Source organism: Euleptes europaea, chromosome 4 (genome assembly GCF_029931775.1).
Source record: "Euleptes europaea isolate rEulEur1 chromosome 4, rEulEur1.hap1, whole genome shotgun sequence".
Classification (NCBI taxonomy): Eukaryota; Metazoa; Chordata; class Lepidosauria; order Squamata; family Sphaerodactylidae; genus Euleptes; species Euleptes europaea.
Genome location: NC_079315.1, coordinates 83,140,910 through 83,160,140, shown reverse-complemented (window position 1 = coordinate 83,160,140; position 19,231 = coordinate 83,140,910). Strand labels below are relative to the sequence as shown.

At 41.1% G+C, this 19,231-nt stretch overlaps 1 protein-coding gene across 10 annotated transcripts in view; it reads right to left on the bottom strand.

Annotated features, from left to right (window-relative positions):
- The window catches only part of MEF2C (myocyte enhancer factor 2C), a 199,881-nt gene that overhangs the window by 38,442 nt on the left and 142,208 nt on the right, over positions 1-19,231 (bottom strand). For 7 of the 10 annotated variants that reach the window (XM_056848780.1, XM_056848786.1, XM_056848784.1 and 4 more), the window contains 2 exons: positions 16,298-16,441; positions 1,619-1,805 (listed from right to left, as the gene is read on the bottom strand). In XM_056848780.1, coding sequence (XP_056704758.1) covers positions 1,619-1,805; positions 16,298-16,441 — 331 coding nt within the window. Of the gene's footprint in view, positions 1-1,618; positions 1,806-16,098; positions 16,237-16,297; positions 16,442-19,231 lie in introns of all 10 variants that reach the window. The other 3 variants (XM_056848788.1, XM_056848785.1, XM_056848789.1) reach the window with 2 other exon arrangements.

The window sequence follows — 19,231 nt, the reverse complement described above, 5'->3', positions numbered from 1 at the left end:
GCCATCCAGGTCAGGACGACTGTACACGGGGCTTTTTAAATGCTGAAATTCCCAATCAAATAGGAACGAGACTGGTTGATATCCTATTTAACATTTTTTCATACTATTTGTGGATCTTATGATGTTTTCATGAAATTAACGTCAGGCACTGCAAATATATTTTAAAGCAGGAACAAGAGGGGAAAAAAATCAACTGTCAATTACATGTATTTTGATGGCAAATACTCCTTACAGTCCCACATAACTTTTGGCAACAAAGGTTTCAAGGGCCAACTGGATCATGCCCTGATGGCTTGGACTGGGCAATCCTCCAAGGCACAACTAATCTTAAAAGATATCAACCATTTTGAGCACATTCTGCATATCTGGTTCCCTGTGCTGAACTTAGGTGTGCCCCAGGGAAAGGTTACCTACCCGTTCCCATGATGCTTTCTGCACTTTTGGTCATACACAACATCAGCAATCTGGCAGCTCAAGAGACTGCTATCAGTGGTAGTGAAATCTGAAAACCACATATCTTGACCTAGTACTACGAAGTCACAGCGCCAATCACTTCTTTGGATACCTTTCTGATAAACTCACGCATATTTGTGCAATATTCTTGGGAGTCTTCACAAATCCCGACCTAGCGGCATTCCTTTATTTTTTACATCTTTCTCGGACTGGAGACTGTGTCTGACTCTTCCAAATTCAACATACTTAAGGCTGACTCAGTTTCATCCAGACAGAATGAAGGATCCTAATCTCTATTTATCCTACTTAGAGGTGACTCCTCATCACCACCTGTGTGGAAGGCTGAGTCTTGCTCAGGCAACCCAGCCTTGAGATGGAACAATACATCACAGTCCATGAAATTCTAATGATTCAACACCTAATCACAAAGGCTACATGTAGCTGTTAGCAGTAGATCCAGACAACCTAGTTCCAAAGATATAGCTTTTAAACTGTACTTCTGATTCGTACGCAAGTTTTACAGAGGACTCCTGAATAAAGGAAAAGGCCTTGCTTTGTTATGTTTAAGTCTTGTTCTTATTCCAAGGTGCTCAGTGTGGTAAACTGATTGCCCCCACCACTATCCTCACAATAACTCTGTGAGCTAGTTTAAGATGAGATAGACTTACTAAGCCAAAATCAGCCAGTGAGATTAATGGCCAAAGAGGTATTTCAACTCAAGTCTTCCCAGTCTTAGTCCAATACTCTAATCACTTCACCATACCAGCTATCACTGGCAGATTGGTTCATATTCATATTCTAGATTAGTCTTTCTGAGTTTAACAAGACAACTGGACATTGTGGATTAAGTTCAAGGGCTAAAAGTTGCTGGAAGCATTTTTGCTCCAAACCCCAGGTACAGATTACCCCACGAGAACCCAGGAGACATTCCCATTACTTGGACCACTCTTCATTATTATTATTTTTTCTTTAAACATAAACTTTCCTTACATTTCTAGCCTTTATCTTCAGATATTTATTTTCTAATTCTGAGTTAGGATCCAACTCAGCTTAAAACAAAAAACAACACTGTATTTTAGAGTAAAACTGTTAAAACACAGCATGACGAGACACACACAAGCAATTCTGCTGCTGAAGAGAAGGAACAGGACGGTGCAGCGCCTACCTGTGTTACCTGCACTTGGTGGCCGGTGTGTCACACCAGGAGACATGCTATTGCGCTGTAGGGAAGGGTGAGCCAGCGGCAAAAGGTTGGGGTTCCCCAGGGAGCTTACTGGGTTGCTGTATACCAAGCTGTTGTGGTTGGACACTGGGATGGAAACTGGCATCTCAAAGTTGGGTGGTGGAACAGCCTGTTCAAATGTGTGGGGGGGGGGAGGGAAACAAAAGACAAGAATAGTACAAAGGCACAACAGTTTCAGACTACAGTTATTCTATATTTGGTTCAAACATTCTGTAATCCCTGGGTAAAACACAGAAAAGAAGCAGGAATGCTAAATGCTGTTTCCAACAGTATTTCCGCCACCAAGAGGAGCGTTTAAAAAATGCTTAATGGATCGTGAACTAATATTCCTCCCCCCTCTGCAGTTTCTATATTTCCTCTGTATGAAAAAGCTGCTTCCCCACCCCCATTTCTATTTAAAAGAAGCACTTGTTTCATTAGGCTACATTTCAGCCTTTTTCCATTCACTGAAATCATAATTGCTTACTTGGGGAATCTTAAATATGATGAATGTAGATCAAAGATACGTGATTGCGATGATTTCAATGAGCAAGGAATATCAGAAAGACAAAAATTCAAAAGGAAAGACTTTCGCTTCTGCCAGAAGGGCCTTAGAAGCCCAGAATTACCAGCTCTGTGAAAAACGCAAGCTGATGGTATTTCTCTTCTTTGGAAAATGTGTTCACCTGCACTGCTCTTCGTGAACACATCAGGACCAGCTCTGAGGTAACACCCATGGTGAAATGCATGTGAAATGAGTTTGTGTCAAAATGTTACAGGAGAGCTGGCATTGTGAAAACGAGAATGAGCTATGAACCCATCACATTATCTGGATCAGACCAAGGCCCAACAAGTCCAGCAGTCTGTTCACACAGTGGCCAACCAGGTACAGCAGCATTATCCTGCCTGGGTTCCATAGCACCTAATATAATACTGCAGAGAATAGGCATGCATCATGAGTAGCATCCATTTTAACTAGTATAGCCCTCTCCTCTATGAACATGTCCACTCCCCTTTTAAAACCTTCCTAGTTGGCAGCCATCACCACATCCTAGAGCAGGGAGTTTTCTCAACGCAATTCTATTTTGTTTCCAATATAGTGTCCCCTTCCACCAATGTAACATTTCCTATTTAATGCAAGATTTTACAATTCTCAACAGTAATCAATTAGATACAAAAAGGTGAAAGGTTTTTAAAATCATTTCTACTTCTGTTGGGATGGGCACACAATCTTTTGTGCTGTACAGAAAAAGCTGGGGAAAAACATGGTAAAAGGCCATCTAAAATGCATAACTTAATTCTTACACACGAAGGTTCATAATGTGCAGCAACACAAAGCTTGTATGATGAGGGCAAACTGTAACATCCCTAGCTGTTCTTTTATAGGGCAGACGGGATCAACATTCTGGTTTAGTCTGCTGTAATCTCCTAATCGTGAGAATTGTTTCAGAAACATTGTACTTCAAACATGAATCAATTTTGAGATTTCCCTGTAAGTCATAACTATCTTACTCCTTGTGATACTTATAATGAGTGTTCTGAATCCTGAAGGATCGTTTTCTAGATATCTGGAAATTATACTGCAGAGCTGTTACTGCCATTGGCACACACATGCATTGTTTCTACCCATCAGTGGTTTCCAGTTAGACTAGGTTTTGTAAGTTTCCCCTGCAATTTCAAACCCAACATGGTGGAGAAGCTTAAACTGCCTCCCATCGGCATTACCAACAGAGATATGTCCATTTTGGGGTTAACATTTATGGGCATTTGCTGGATTCTCATGCTTGGATTCTCATGCTTGGAATTTGTCAGCTGACATTTTTTGATATATTTTAAGAATTCTGAAAGAATGGATGCTTATCTGAATACACACACAAGTAGTTCTTTCAAAGGAAATCACGGAAGGTTACTTCTCGCTCTCAGTACTGTGCCACTGAAGCGGTCTGTTCAATAACTTTTTCTGTAGTCGGAGGAATTAAATTCACTAGACCAGATGGATCTAGTCAACTCATCCACTCTATAGAGTTCTAGGTGACTTTGGAAAGCTGATGCAATTAGGAAACAGGAAAATGATGTGAATAGAATGCTGTCCTATAGTCAAGATTCTACCCCTCTCACATTACATTTGTAGCTTACAACCTACTGATGTTAGATCAGGATGATTGCCTCAGTTGTAAACGTTTCTTTTATTGGTTGTCAATAAGTAGACATTTGTAACTGGAGTATCTACCTGTGCAAGAAGTAACACTCGGAACTGAAGTCCTTTAGAGAGCATTCCAAGATATCTAACAGAAAGAACAGTCGATTCAAGAAACAATATATATCTACTGAAAATGCTTTCATCACTAAGGAGGACAATTTCTTTTGGAAACTGTTTCCACATGTATTTCACAGGAAATAAGCTTATGACCCACTGGTGGAGGTCAGTAAGGTTATAGATAGTTGACCCAAGGTTCAAAGGTGCCTTCTCAGTGGAAGGCACTTTAGTTTCCAAACTGCTTTGCTTGCCTGTGGACATCTTCTATTTTAAAGACAACTCTCATAGAATATTTGTTAAAAGCAACAATTAAGGGCTGGTGTACACATTGAAATCAACATGCAGGGTTCCTTGAAACATCTTCTGTCTGAAGACTGTTCCAAATGACAGCTGTGGCATTTTAGGTCTCCAAGCCATCTCAGTGCCTCCAACAATGGCATGTAAACTGGCTGGGTCATTTTTTGAGCCCGATTAACCTTTTGCCTTTGTCCCATAACTACTGCTCCCAAACTGCTTCCCCATGAACAGCTTCCATGTTGTTATGATAGCATATCAAGCATGTGGCTCATGATCAGAGGGGAACTTCACTTCTAGCAGCACACCAGCAATGAGGATGCTGCAGTACTTCAGCACATGACTGACCCATGGAATCACAATAGGACATGGGAGTCAGCCACATGGAAACACTGTTGTAGCAGTACCCACTCTGCAAAGATAACAAGCAAACTGGGCCTAAGGGTGGCTTTGGGTGCTCCAAAGTAGAAACTGAATATCCTCTTCCCTTGTCTAAGCTTTTATGTAATGGACTATTACAGTTAGAACTATCTTTTAAAACAGATTAAAGTAGTGTAGAATCATAGAATCGTAGAGTTGGAAGGGACCACCACGGTCATCTAGTCCAACCCCCTGCACAATGCAGGAAATTAACAACTACCTCCCCCCACATCTACACACTACACACATTTTTTTTCTTTCCCACTATCACTTCTGCTCTATAAGGTATTGCAGCTTTTTCAAACAATTCAGAAATCTGCAAGACCTGTTCACCAGAAATGAAAGTGGGACGAGCATGCAGTACATGAGAGGCAATCCCTCCGCCTTCGGCTCTGTTGTCTTCAAACCTGTTGTCTGAGTTCAGCCTCAGTCAAGTAGTACAATCAAGCTAACTTTACTTGTACTTTCTGCATTCCTACTGCTCTGTTACAATGTCTGAAAGTCTAGATATAGGGAGAATCACAGTCATCCTGCCAACTTTGCTCTTGTTATAAACCCTGACACAAAGTTTCTTTAGCCAAAAAAGAAAAAGGCTTCTACTTGCACGCTGAACCTGTCCTACATGTGGGATCTGTTTTTTAGCACATATGCCGCATCCCTGGAAAAAGCATGACTTATGATGCAGGCTTAGTTTTTTAAATGCTGAAATTCCCAATCAAATAGGAACGAGACTGGTTGATATCCTATTTAACATTTTTTCATACTATTTGTGGATCTTATGATGTTTTCATGAAATTAACATCAGGCACTGCAAATATATTTTAAAGCAGGAACAAGAGGGGGAAAAAATCAACTGTCAGTTGCATGTATTTTGATGGCAAATACTCCTTACAGTCCCACATAACTTTTGGCAACAAAGGTTTCAAGGGCCAACTGGATCATGCCCTGATGGCTTGGACTGGGCAATCCTCCAAGGCACAACTAATCTTAAAAGATATCAACCATTTTGAGCACATTCTGCATATCTGGTTCCCTGTGCTGAACTTAGGTGTGCCCCAGGGAAAGGTTACCTACCCGTTCCCATGGTGCTTTCTGCACTTTTGGTCATACACAACATCAGCAATCTGGCAGCTCAAGAGACTGCTATCAGTGGTAGTGAAATCTGAAAACCACATATCTTGACCTAGTACTACGAAGTCACAGCGCCAATCACTTCTTTGGATACCTTTCTGATAAACTCACGCATATTTGTGCAATATTCTTGGTCTTAGAGTGGCCCAACAAAGCTTTGGAATGATGTCATGTTATAGTATTAGTCAGCTTGGGCCATCCAGTTCCCTTAATTTTTACATATATCAAAAATGATTTTGAATAATAAGAACATACGAAAAACCATGTTGGATCAGACCAAGACCCATCAAGTCCAGCAGTCTGTTCACACATGGCCAACCAGGTGCCTCTAGGAAGCCCACAAACAAGAAGACAGCAGCAGCATTATCCTGCCTGTGTTCCACAGCATCTAATATACTAGGCATGCTCCTATGATATTGTAGGAAATAGGTATGCATCATGACTAGTATCCATTTTGACTAGTAGTCATGAATATCTCTCTTCTCCATAACATGTCTACTCCCCTCTTAAAGTCTTTCAATGTCCTCTCCTCATTTTTAAGGAAACTAAATAATGTAAACAAAATAAATATTGTATACAAACCATCACAAAAACAGCATCATTGTCCTATTTACTACTTTACTTTAGTACAGTCTGCCTTTCTTGTAGAGCTTCAAGAGTGGAAGAAACCAGCCCTTTCTTAACTGTATTTTATGCTATTTGCATCAGGGAAAAATGCCATTGAGTGCACAGAATAAAGCTAATGGTCATTTTAAAAATAAATCTGTGCAAGCTAAATAAACAATAAAAGCACACATGCAACATCAGCGATCCTTCAACAAAACAAATGTCTGTAATGAAGAACATCTCTTTGAGATTTTACTCTTTATTCCCAGGAAAATGTGTTCACTATATCATGCAGTCTTGCCCTTCTCTACCAAGACTGCTGGCAAACACTGCCATATTCAATGTATACCAGTCTCAGAAATTAAATACCAAATCAACTGTGAATTCAGTGATTTGCGTGATATTCCTGATCCCTTCAAAGAGTGGAAATTTGTGAATCACATACCAGAAAATACTTTATAATCCACTGCTCATAATTATGTGTGTCTTACTCTCTCTTTTCAACCTGTCTTGGCTTCAGAAGTACTTTATAGTACAGTGACCTTCACAGCTGCTTATCCTATAAGCCTGCACAAATAAACGTCCAATTGCTATCAGATGTTTTGTCTCACATGCACATGAATCTCTTTTAGACTATCAACATATAATTCTGATATAGGAATATATTCCTGGCCTTTTCTTTGTTCCTTAGGAATCCAGGAGCAGGACTCGTTCTTGTACCATCTTTTCTTTTTAAATGATTGCCAAGACCTTTGCTTCATAATTCCCCCTCCCATTTTTTCATAGCTGTCAGGCCAAATGGTGTGATGAGTTTAGGTCATGAATGTTCTCACCACTGTGAGAAAACAGAAACAAGACTCAAGGGGCAGGAGTGTACATACCTTTAAGAATGAGGTAGCTTGGGATGACCCGGTGGTCCTGTGATCAGGCAGACGCCCAACACCATGTGAACGTATGAAGCTGCCTTACTGAGTCACATGAACACATGAAGCTGCCTTATACTGAGTCAGACCCTTGGTCCATCAAAGCCAGTATTGTCTACTCAGACTGGCAGCGGCTCTCCAGGGTCTCAGGTAGAGGTCTTTTACTTCACCTACTTGCCTAGTCCCTTTAACTGGAGATGCCGAGGATTGAACCTGGGACTTTCTTGGGATCAAGTCCTGTTGCAGATATTTAAGTTCTAAGTTTTAATTTTATACTCAGATATGGACACAATTCTTCTTGTGTGAAAATCACAAAATACTGGTAAGGAAACAATCCTCTCCTAGTCTCTGCTTCTGATAATCTTCATGACAGCTGAATATATTTTGTATTTGGGCAGCCATTCCAGCGTGTACAATATGAAGAGATAATTGGACCTCAGAGGTCTCTGGACATGCAAACCAAAACACATAGTGCTCTGGGGGCACATTAATTTCTTCAAAGTGAGATATCTCCTTTCCATGATGTGATATTCCAAATCTATGATATTGTATAGTATAACAGGGGCAGAGAAAATATTCAAATCACCATTGTTTAAACTTTGTGGTGAGCAGTCCACAGGGGCAATACTATCTTATGGCTTTGGTTCCACACCATTTCAAAAGACTTCAGTGGACATGTTTGTGTCTTATGGTGTGTGAAAATACAATATGCTCTATCAGCACACTTTAAAAAAATACAGATACTTTTAAGGTACAGTCCTAAAAGTTTTCCCTCAGTTTGAGTTCCGTCACAAGCAAATATATTATTCATCCCTCGTTGCTGTACCACTGTGAGTTTTTTCTGGGGAGATTGCCAACCCAGGGGAAAAAAAACACCCTGAAGGACAAGTAACATGATAAAAGTATCCATCGGGTACTTCTAAAATAATGCTGGAACTGACCCCCCCCCCCCGAGTGAAGATAAGACAGTAGAGTGCTTTTGTGTGAATCATGCAGTCTTCAGGCTGAAACACCCAACCATGTTTAGCAGGCACACCCACCACAACTACGAGCTGCAGCAATCGCATGACCGCTGATGGCATGCACAAAACACAGCACAGTTTGTCTTCACTCTAAGCGGGCCTGTCTGAGCTCTTCTCTTGCAGTGGCCTGCAAAACGCCAATCTGAATCTCGCTGTGCTCATGCATTCGGCAGTCGCGCAATTGCTTCAGCTTTTGGGATCAGCAAGCACGGGTGGTGACCATGCCGAGAATAACCATGGGATGTGGCCTGACCTCTTCCGAAGTCCTCAGATGAGATCATTCTTCCAGTATAGGCTCCTCACGCCCACAGCGCCACCCTTGAAAGCTAGCTTACCTCCTTACATTTCAGTACTACACACAAAATCCAATTCCCTGCCTCATTTTATTTTACCTTGTCCATCCTAACTAAATGTACACATTTCTAGAAACACATTCCCACATTTGCATACAAACATGCTGCAAACAATACCTTTCCTGCTCTTATTAACACACCCTGTGCATGATTTACACACTCTCCAGGCTCTCTCAAAGCTGGAATATGCAACCACCCTGCTCATGGTGGCCACTTTCTTCTCCGACAGAAGCACAGAAATGCACAGTTCTGTTCAGAGAACATTAGACAGATCAGCTGCTTGCCACAAGCAGTTGTCGTACTCACAGGGGAGGAAAAAAGCAGCTGCAGAGTACAAGGCAATCATGTGCACCGTCCCTGAGATCTGGGCAAATTGAGCCAATTCAGTCGACACAGGGGAAGCTTCTCTCAGAACTGCAAAGAGGCTGCTCAACGTCTAACGCAGAAGCAATGTTTTATTGACCCTGTGGAATGGAAGATGGGGAGATGGGAAACCACCTCTGTGAAAATATTTTTGATAAGCGAATCGTGACTTTTTAGTACCTCTGCTCAGGAGATGGTGCTAGATGCTTTCCCACAATCCATCTGCTAAAATATGCCACTGAGTACAATTTCAAATACAAAAGCACACAGCCAGGATTCACTCTCAAACAGGAATGGGTTCTTGTAGTAGGTTTTATTTTGTTTTAATTTCAGTGTGCTTTCTTGGAAGAATGAAACAAAGAAAGTAATGCAGTTTCAGTCTTCAGAGGCCTCTGTGTTTTTTCATAGGGAGACAATTAGGCTTGGTTGATGAACTCAAAAATTACCAAGGGAATACAAGCCAGACCTTCTATGTCTGCTTTCTTGCTCTATTCTGCTAGAAAAGGGCTGTACTCTGCTTAGATCCTAGCAACTTAGCTCTACAAGCCACCTTCTGTTGGTATACATTTCATAAAAGACCATTTTGGCCTCCACTGTATAAAAAGTCAGGACTTTTGCCATCTCCAACAGTACAACTTAGCAATGTTGCTACAAATTCCTTAGTCTGCAATCACAAGAATACTTTCCTGGGACAAAGCCCCATTGAATAAAATCGGACTTTCTTCTGAGTAGACCTGCTTATGACTGCTCCCTTTCTACAACTAAATTAATAGTTCCAGTAAGTACAATTCTACAACTAATGGTTCCAATAAGTACAATTTAGGCTTCTTCCACATATATATATTTTAAAACTTCTACAAGGTTCCTCCTCCTAAGATATCACTCTCTAAACTGTTATCTTCTTTATTTGTTAATACAATATTTTTCAAAATAATAGTGCTTTAATGTTGTTGTTGTTTAAACTCACTAGGTGCAGGGAATGTCAACTGTACAAACTGTACATTCATTACAGGGCCTTTGTGCTTGTGTTTAAAATTCAATGAAAAATATTAAGACGCTACAGAGTGGTAAGCTGGAGTACTACAGTCCAAGCTCTGCTCATGATCCCAACGGAAGTTGGTTTCAGGTAGCCGGCTCAAGGTTGACTCAGCCTTCCATCCTTCCGAGGTCGGTAAAATGAGTACCCGGCTTGCTGGGGGTAAAGGGAAGACGACTGGGGAAGGCACTGGCAAACCACCCCGTAAACAAAGCCTGCCTAGTAAACATCGGGATGTGACGTCACCCCATGAGTCAGGAATGATCTGGTGCTTGCAAGGGGACCTTTACCTTTTACACCTGTGGGAGTTCTATCCTGTAATTAAAGGCATGGGAATTTTTTATTCTGGAACATACCGGGAAATCCCATTTAAACCAAGGGTTAGGGTTAAGCATCTTTTTACTTCCCCATGACAAAACCTTTTAGTGTAGCAACTGAAAGAGGAAAAGCTGGCAGTGGCCAGGTTTCTAGAAGGTGAAAGAGAGCTGGCAGTTTCACAAGGCATCCAAGGCAGTCAGGGCTACGGCTGCTGCGTTTTTGAGTAACATCTCCATGTTGAAGCTTAGCCTGCTAAAATCACAGGGGCAACATCAAAGCTCCCTCTCCGACATATGGCATTAGGCAAGGGAGAAGAGCATGAGTGCAAAGGGTGCATGCATTCAATTAAAAATTGCATACATATGTTAAACATTTCAGAAAAAGAAGAACTCGAAAGGAACCTTTGCCCAACTTGGAGCTTTTCTGGTCTCTTGGGTGCAACGCTAGTTTTCCAAAAGTTTGTGAAAGCATGACTTTTCATGCAAAGGCCAGATCAATTCAGTCAAATGTTTTTTTTAAATATACATGAAAGATCCTCTCCCTTAGGAATGAGTTACAAGAAGTCCAAAAATGTTTAAGTTGTGGAAGAAATTCTTAAGAGCAAATGTCTCCCATCTGGATGTCAGCACCTGCACATGAAACTGACTGGGTGTCATGAGTGGCCGTGCACATATTGTATACATAGGTTTGTTTGTTTGCTTTTGCAGACGCAGATATTCTTGCCTTCAAGTACTCAGCCAGTTTGTGCAAAAAAGTTGCCTATTCATTTCTGAATGGGCAATCAACACATGCCTGAGCTCTTATATCCATGCAGGATGTATTCAAACATCAGGAACAAACAAAGCTGGTTGTTTATGATGAGAACAAATCGTATGCACTTCTTCCATCCCTTCTAACCCTCCCATTTGTACCACTCCAAGTCTGAAGATAAGAATTTCCTGGTTTGTTTGGGAACCGCCATTTATTGCCATATCTGAATGGGATGCTGTAGCAAATTTCACAGTTTGTTTACTTTTAAACCACAATTTAATCATGGTTTGTTGACAAGAAATAAACCACACTGGGTTGGATCCTGTAGATCCATTCCACTACTGGTGGTATTTCCCCCAGGCTCACAGATCATAGAATCATAGAGTTGGAAGGAACCACCAGGGTCATCTAGTCCAGCCCCCTGCACAATGCAGGAAATTCACAACTACTTCCCCCCACACCCCCAGTGACCCCCACTACATGCCCAGAAGATGGCCAAGATGCCCTCCCTCTCATCATCTGCTTAAGGTTATAGAATCAGCATTGCTGACAGATGGCCATCTAACCTCTTCTTAAAACCCTCCAGGGAAGGAGAGCTTACCACCAAGGAACATCTCTAACAGTTAGAACATTCTTCCTAATGTCTAGATGCTTTCCCTGATACAGGCATCTCATCAACCATGCATCAGAGAAAGGCCCCTGACACCAGAAAGTGCCATCCCCAACAGAACGGATCCACATAATCCAACCCAGTCCGTCAAAATGCCTGATACCGATGTCAGTTCTAAACCAGGAAGTCTTCAGTCTCAGCAAGGTGTGCGAGGGGAGAGGAGAGGATTTGTGTGAGAGTGAGGACCTCTGAGGCTCATTCTTTCCTTTTCCTTTTTATCCCTTACAAGCTCCTTGATCAATTGATCTTGAGCAGCATATATCTAGTGTTGGAGGGATATAAGGACTGAAACAAATCTTGCCACTGACAATGTAGCCTTGGGGTCCCTATCGCTTAGTAAAAAAGGCATTATGTCAGTCACAGGGGCATTGGATTTGTATATTAAAAGGGGGGAAATATAGTGCGATCGAAGTTCCTCGTAAAAGCGGCATTCCAAAAGGGTATGGGCTAATGTGTCAATAGAGCCAGAAGAGCAAGGGCAGATCCTGTCTGAGTATGGTATATTCAGAATTCTGCCCTGCATTACCATAGAAGAGTTAGCATTCAATCGAGGCTCATTCTTTGATTAAACAACTTATTGTAGATTCAGTGAGGTGTAGTGGTTAGAGTGTCAAACTAGGATCTGGGATACCTGGGATCAAATCCATACTCAGCTATACAGCTGCCAGCCAGTGCGCTGGCAACTGGCATGAGTCTAGCAGGCCTGGATAAATGGGGGGGGGGCATTGGCACAACAGTGCAACAGTGATTTATTTTTCTCCCACCGGATAACAGAGTGGTGGCAGGCAGTGAAGAGTGCCATAGAGACCTGGAAACCCTACTGAGCCATAAAGCTCACATAGTGACCTTGATACAGTTACTCTCTTTCCTAAGTTACCTCCAGTGATAGATTTACCTGTAGGCTTGGCAGGCAGCCCAGGGCCTCAAAATCTAGAGGGCCTCCGGCCAAGGTGTATAATATTTTTGACACTGTCATAGGCCTTTCTTATACATGCTCTCATAATGCACTGTAGTCTCTAAAGAACCCTTCAATAATGTTCCTTGCATTCCATTTCAGAATAATTTCATTTCCCTAAAAATCCTGCTTATTCCACAAAATTTTTACGAAGTTTGGTTATTGCAAAAGTTTTTCACGGTGTTAATTTTAACATTTATGCTCCCCACCCCCACAATCACTACAGTATTTAACAATAACATATTATGTTCTTTAGAGGAGGAATTGTGAATTGCGGGGTTTTAAACACCCGTCATCATCCTTGGCTTCACTGAATTTTGTTTAAAACACTCTTCCTCTAGCCATGAGGGTGGGGGATTGGGAGCGTCCTCACAAGTGGAATAGCCTAGGGCCTCTCTTCATTTAAATCTGGCACTGCCTACCTCACAGGGTTACTGTCAGGATAAAATGAGGAGAGAAGAATCATGTATGCAACTTCAAGTTCTTTTAAGGAAAGGTGGAACTAAAATTTACTAGACAGATAGATAGCAAAGCTTGATTGCAGCCACTGTCTGAATGCAGCCACAATCAAAGCAAAGTCTTGCTTCCAAAGGAGAGTTTATTTAAACTGGGCAAAATATTTCCAGCAACATATCTAGAAGGACAGATACTTCTATTGTGACATGAGGCTTACAGTACACTGCTTACAGTACAATGGTGTTTCTTAGCCTAAACTGTTTCTGAACCTGTCCCACATTTCTATGCATGAAGTCTGCATGCCTCAGGTTTATTGCTCTAGTAACTAAGCTTTTATGACACAGAATCCTTGACCTAGATTAGCCTTTAATTGTTGCTTTAAGACCGCCTCTTGGGAGAAATCAGCCAGTGCATCTTCCCACCAAGGCTGAAGCAGCACAATGACAACAAACCCATGCTGCAGATTTGCACAATGGTGGAAGGAATAGGGCAGAAACACCCCTCTGACCTGCCTTTGTACAAGCAGGGTAGCAGGGGAAAAGTCAAGGCCTGGCAAGGCAGGTCAAACCTGTCTGGCCTACATGCAACAAGCTTGATGGCTGTGTCAGGAGCTGATGGTAGATTTATGTCCTTATATATTTTGCGCTGTATCCAAAGAGCCACAGTGAAGCATGCCAATTGTGGCTCTTAGTGTGCCTCTTCGCATCTTCAGATGTTTTCAGAGATGCTGGAGGTTAACTATTCCATCAGCTGTGATCCATGATAAAATAGTTATATCCACACATTCAGTTTAAGTGATAGTCACCACATGGCAAGCGATAGCCCACCCAGACCTCTTACTCCAAGCACGTGCCTCATTTGGACAGAGCTGCTCAGCACAAACCAAACAACGAGCCCCATAACTTAATCATATGACAATCATACCTGTAACCAGTTATACCTGATTCTCATGTCTGAACTCATCCTAAGATTCTTCTGAAATGCTTTTCTACCTTACCAGAATGTATTCAATTAAGGCACCTTAATTAATTATTTCAAGAAAGAAAGAAAAGGGGTGGAGGAGTGGAATAGAGAGGTTGAAGCATTGGGTTTGGAGGTGGGGAAGTCAAGTTACAAATTTAACCATCACACATAATGCTACTGATTATAACAGTGTTGTGGTACCTAGAAGACTAATACATTTAGCATGTGCATAAACTTTCATAGAATAAAATCTTATACAGGCATACCTTGCCTTATTGCGCTCTACAGACATTGCATTTTCGAGCAAGTCTATCAATGCAACAGCATGTGCTCACTTCATGTCTCTGTGTCACATTTTGGTAATTTTTGCAATATTTCAAACTTTTTCATTATTATTACAGTACTTTTTTAGACATAATGGTATTGCACATTTAATAGACTACAAGATAGTGTAAACATAACTTTTCTATACACTGGGAAACAAAAAAAAAACATGTGAATCGCATTATTGCGATATTTGCTTTATTGCAGTGGTCTGGAACTGAACCCACAAGATCTCCAAAATATGCTTGTACAGCTCTTCACACATTAAGGAAAACATAGGTTTGGTCTGGGTCACCACCATGTAACAGATTTAACACAGTACATATGAGTTGTGAGTTCTGACATATATGGTGTCTGATAAGGATCACAGTGGGTGTGAGAAGCAACTTTCCCCAGCTTTTAACAGTCCCAGAAGAGAGCTACTGGGCCTGTTGGGAAAACCTATGTGTATTCCAGAAAACATGTGGGGCTCCCCAAATAGTTCTCCACATAATGTGAAGAGGCTTATTATTGTTAGTCTTTCAGGTGCCAAAGGATTCTTTCTTTTTTTGGAGATGGTGGTGGTCTTTTTTGCTATAACATAATAACACGGTTATCTCTCTGGATATAGTACTCATAAACAGTACTAATAGCACTCATTTAGGATTCACATGGAATTCCCCCCCCCTTTACATATGTGCAAACAAAATAGCCACATGCAGAGTTATTTCTCTTAAGTATCTGGCAAGGCATATGACTGTTAGAAATTCGGTCATGGTTAAAACAAAATTTAGCGCTCGTTAAAGCATTAAGAAAAATGCTGATGGAATCAAAGCAAGTCTTCTGATAAAGCTGTAAAATCACCTCCAACACGCAAACGTGACTGAACGCTACCATTAGGCTCTCATGCAGTCTGTTTTTCCTGCAACCAGCAATTAGCTACATAACCCTTCAGTGTGGTAACTGACTTCAGAGAATAACATCATGTGCTAGCAGGACTCACATTATTGCAAATATTTAATTTTTTTAAAAAAACAAACTTTTCAATGTTTCTAATTTCATGTAATGAGCTGCCTTTTGTGCCCGTTTGCATGACAGAAGGGCAGGACAGAAATCATCTTGATAAATAAGTACCTAATGCGTGATGTGAATTACAACTTAGTATAGTTTTTTCTCTCTCTTCCTATATACCCACAGAAAGCAGTCTGTGAGCACATTAAGCTGTCCACGGCAAGATTTCCACAGTTGTTCTCTAAATACATTTAGGGGTAAAATGGTGTGGTAAACCAGAATTCTGAACATCCACTGTACAGAACGCACAGTTTAACTTCCTTCTTTAGGTTTTTTGCCTTTCGCTTCGTTTACATGTAGGTTCATCTCACTAAATTTCACACACCTCATGGAGGGAAATATACATTGGTGTGGTATTTCCTATAAATGCAATTTGGTTTTAGAGGGGGAGATGTCAAAATGTGTCCCTCGCGGAATACATTTGTGTGTGTGTGTGTGTGTGTGTGTGTGTGTAAGAAACCAAGACTGAAAGGGTTAGAGTGTGTTACTGCAGCGGTTATCAGCAGATAGCCATCTAACCTTTGGTACTTACAGGTATTTTATGGCTCTTGATCATATTATCAAATTCTTCATTAATTTTTTTGTATTTTTCTTCAGTGCGTGGGGTGAGGGCATAAGAGGAGTCAGGATCAGGGCTTTCACAGCCTTTGTTTTCTTTCTTGTTCAAAGCCTGCCAGGTTCAGAGAAATATCAGAAAGTAAAACAAATGAAAGGGAGCTTGGAGTACTTACACATAATCTTTGCCTGCTGATCATTAGATCAATATCTTCATTAATTTTCCTGTACTTGTCCTCAGACTCAGGGCTGTGACCTACTGAATCATCTGCATCGGGGTCTGGACTGTCACAGCCATTAAGTCCTTTCTTTCTCAACGTCTGAAATACATAATTTGGAAAGTTCAAGCCTTGACAGAGGCTGCAAGAGAGAGCCAGGGCCGCTGCTATCGTGCAGGCTGCCTGGTGGTTAAAGGCGGTTACATTTTACATTAGGGAGAGAAAGAGAAGAGAGATGCATTAGGTCAACAAACTGCAGCTCCTGTTACCAGCGGCAAAGAGAGAGCCACCGTGACCTCTCCCGAAGCTGGAGTCAGTCAATAAAAGGAGAGAGTATACAATCTAATAAAAATAAATGTCTCTGCTACCAACTATGCTTTCCCCTGCAACAGAAACATCAGTGGGTTACACATTTCAGCGGTCACATCCTTGAAAACATCTAGAGAAGGGTATTGTGTTCGATCAAGGAGGGGCTGCCAGCAATTCTTTGTGTGGCAGAATGGAGATCTTTCCGCAAAAGAGCTAGACCCACACTTTGTGGGGTATTGTACTTTAATTATGCTACGATTATTATTCCCTTTCTGGATATTTTTTGGTTCATACAAGAAAATTTGGAAGTTTTGGTTCTTGTGCAACAGTAGCACAAAAACCAAAGATGGAGGGATTCACCCTAACAAGACTCAAATGAGGATGTTAAGGAGCAAAGATCCATGATCAGGATTGGGTTGTGGCTCTGGAGAGAAAAATGTAAGGCTTTCCTTCTGTGCCATTTTCCCTGATAGAACTCTCTTTTCCTGCACCCAAAGCTAATATTTGCCTCATTCAGGTACATGTTTCCTCTGTAAGGCAGTACCTACACATGCTTGATTTTGATGGGGAAATGGAGCAGATGAAAAGGTTAAACAATACTGTGACTTCAACAACACTTGCCCCCTACAACAACTTTGAATGAAAAAAATAAAATAAAGATTGCATCTAGTTTTGTTCTAAATCAGGATACCCAAGTTATACATTTCCAGCGCATTCTCAATCTCATACCAAAAGTGTTAACAGAAGTTTAAAACAAAAAACCAAAGACAACATTTGCTTTTTTTTGCTTATGAGAATTAAGATCAATAAACAATACACTGAATGCAATTTCAGCTTCAGAATTGGTGAAACATCCCAATTCAGATTTCTCCTCTTTACACTCAGCAAGGAAAACTGAAAACATTGTACAGATATGTTTATTTGTGAGTCACACAAGCAGAAGCATCAAGGATACCTGAATCAGAACCAACACATGAACACATTATAGATCCCCTTCCTTTATTTAGATTTCTATCACAGAAGTGTAAGGATGTGTCACTGGCCACCAAGACTAGATTAATTCATGCCAACGTATTCCCTATTACTATGTATGGGTGTGAGAGCTGGACAGTGAAGAAAGCTGATAGGAAGAAAATAGATTCCTTTGAAATGTGGTGTTGGGAAAGAGTGTTACGGATTCCGTAGACTGCATAAAAACAAATCAGTGGGTTATAGATCAAATCAAGCCTGAACTGACCCTAGAAGCTAAAATGACTAAACTGAGGATATTGTATTTTGGTCACGTCATGAGACGACAAGAGTCACTGGAAAAGACAGTCATGATAGGAAAAGTTGAGGGCAGCAGGAAAAGAGGAAGGCCCAACAAGAGATGGATTGACTCAATAAAGGAAACCACAGCCTTCAATTTGCAAGATCTGAGCAAGGCTGTCAAAGATAGGACATTTTGGAGGACTTTCATTCATAGGGTCGCCATGAGTCAGAAGCGACTTGACGGCACTTAACAGACACACACATCACAGAAGTACACCGGGAGGGCTCTATTGTGAAGGAGAAGGAGGAAGAGGCATTGTCGTACAGTGCTGGAGCAGTGACTTTAGATGTTGTGAAATGCATGTCATCCACTAGTGCAACAATATCACAGTTTGTGACACAGAGCATACCAGTGGCTAGAATCACAGAGACCTGAGTTCAAATCTAGCTTTAAAAACACCACCACCTTGGTCACCTGAGGGACATTAATATGCTGCACAAGCAAATCCTCTAATGCCACAGGGTAACCTCAGACTTTGGCCATATTTGAAAAGTACACCTCCACAAATCCAAGGTTGTTTTTTTCCTCACTGAGGCAGCATATATTTCCGAGGTACTACTTTGGTGTAAAAAACACGACAGGATGCTTGGAAAGATAGACTGGAGAAAAATATAGCACAGGACCTATCTGCTTGAGTTTTGTTGTTGTTGAAAAACTGACTCTCCTCTGCAAGCTCCTGGCAAGTAAGGATGTGAACTGGACAGGGAGGAAAATCCTATCTCTTCAACTTTGTGCCATGAAAATCTTCAGCTGCCCATTTCGACTAAAAATGGGCAGCTGAAGATTTTCATGGCACAAAGTTAAATAACATCACCTGATATTTGTTTGCAGAGCAAACAGATATTAAAGGGACAAGTAGAAGAGCCAGATTAAAAGGTAACAGCCCTACTTGGTTCCTGCAGAGGGATGCAAACATCACTAGATCGTGAGGGTTGGTGCCAGTCTGGCTAACTGAAAATCAAGGAGTACCTTTTTTGTGAATTATAATTTTTGTCTCATTCATTACCACTTTGACATCTATGAATTTGCAAGAATGTATCAAGGCTTCAGTTCTATGGACCTGAAAGTAAGCTTTATCAAACACAATTTCCAAGAAACTATGCATAGCATAGAGCTGTAGGTCTCAGATTTCTCATTCTAAATATAGTATATTTTAATACCTCATTTTATTCAGTTAGACTGAAAATTCAACCCCTAAAGTCACTTTTGAGCCTAAAGGGTCAACAAAGGGCTTCTGTCCAAACTCCTGGAGTCCAGATAATCAGCATAAC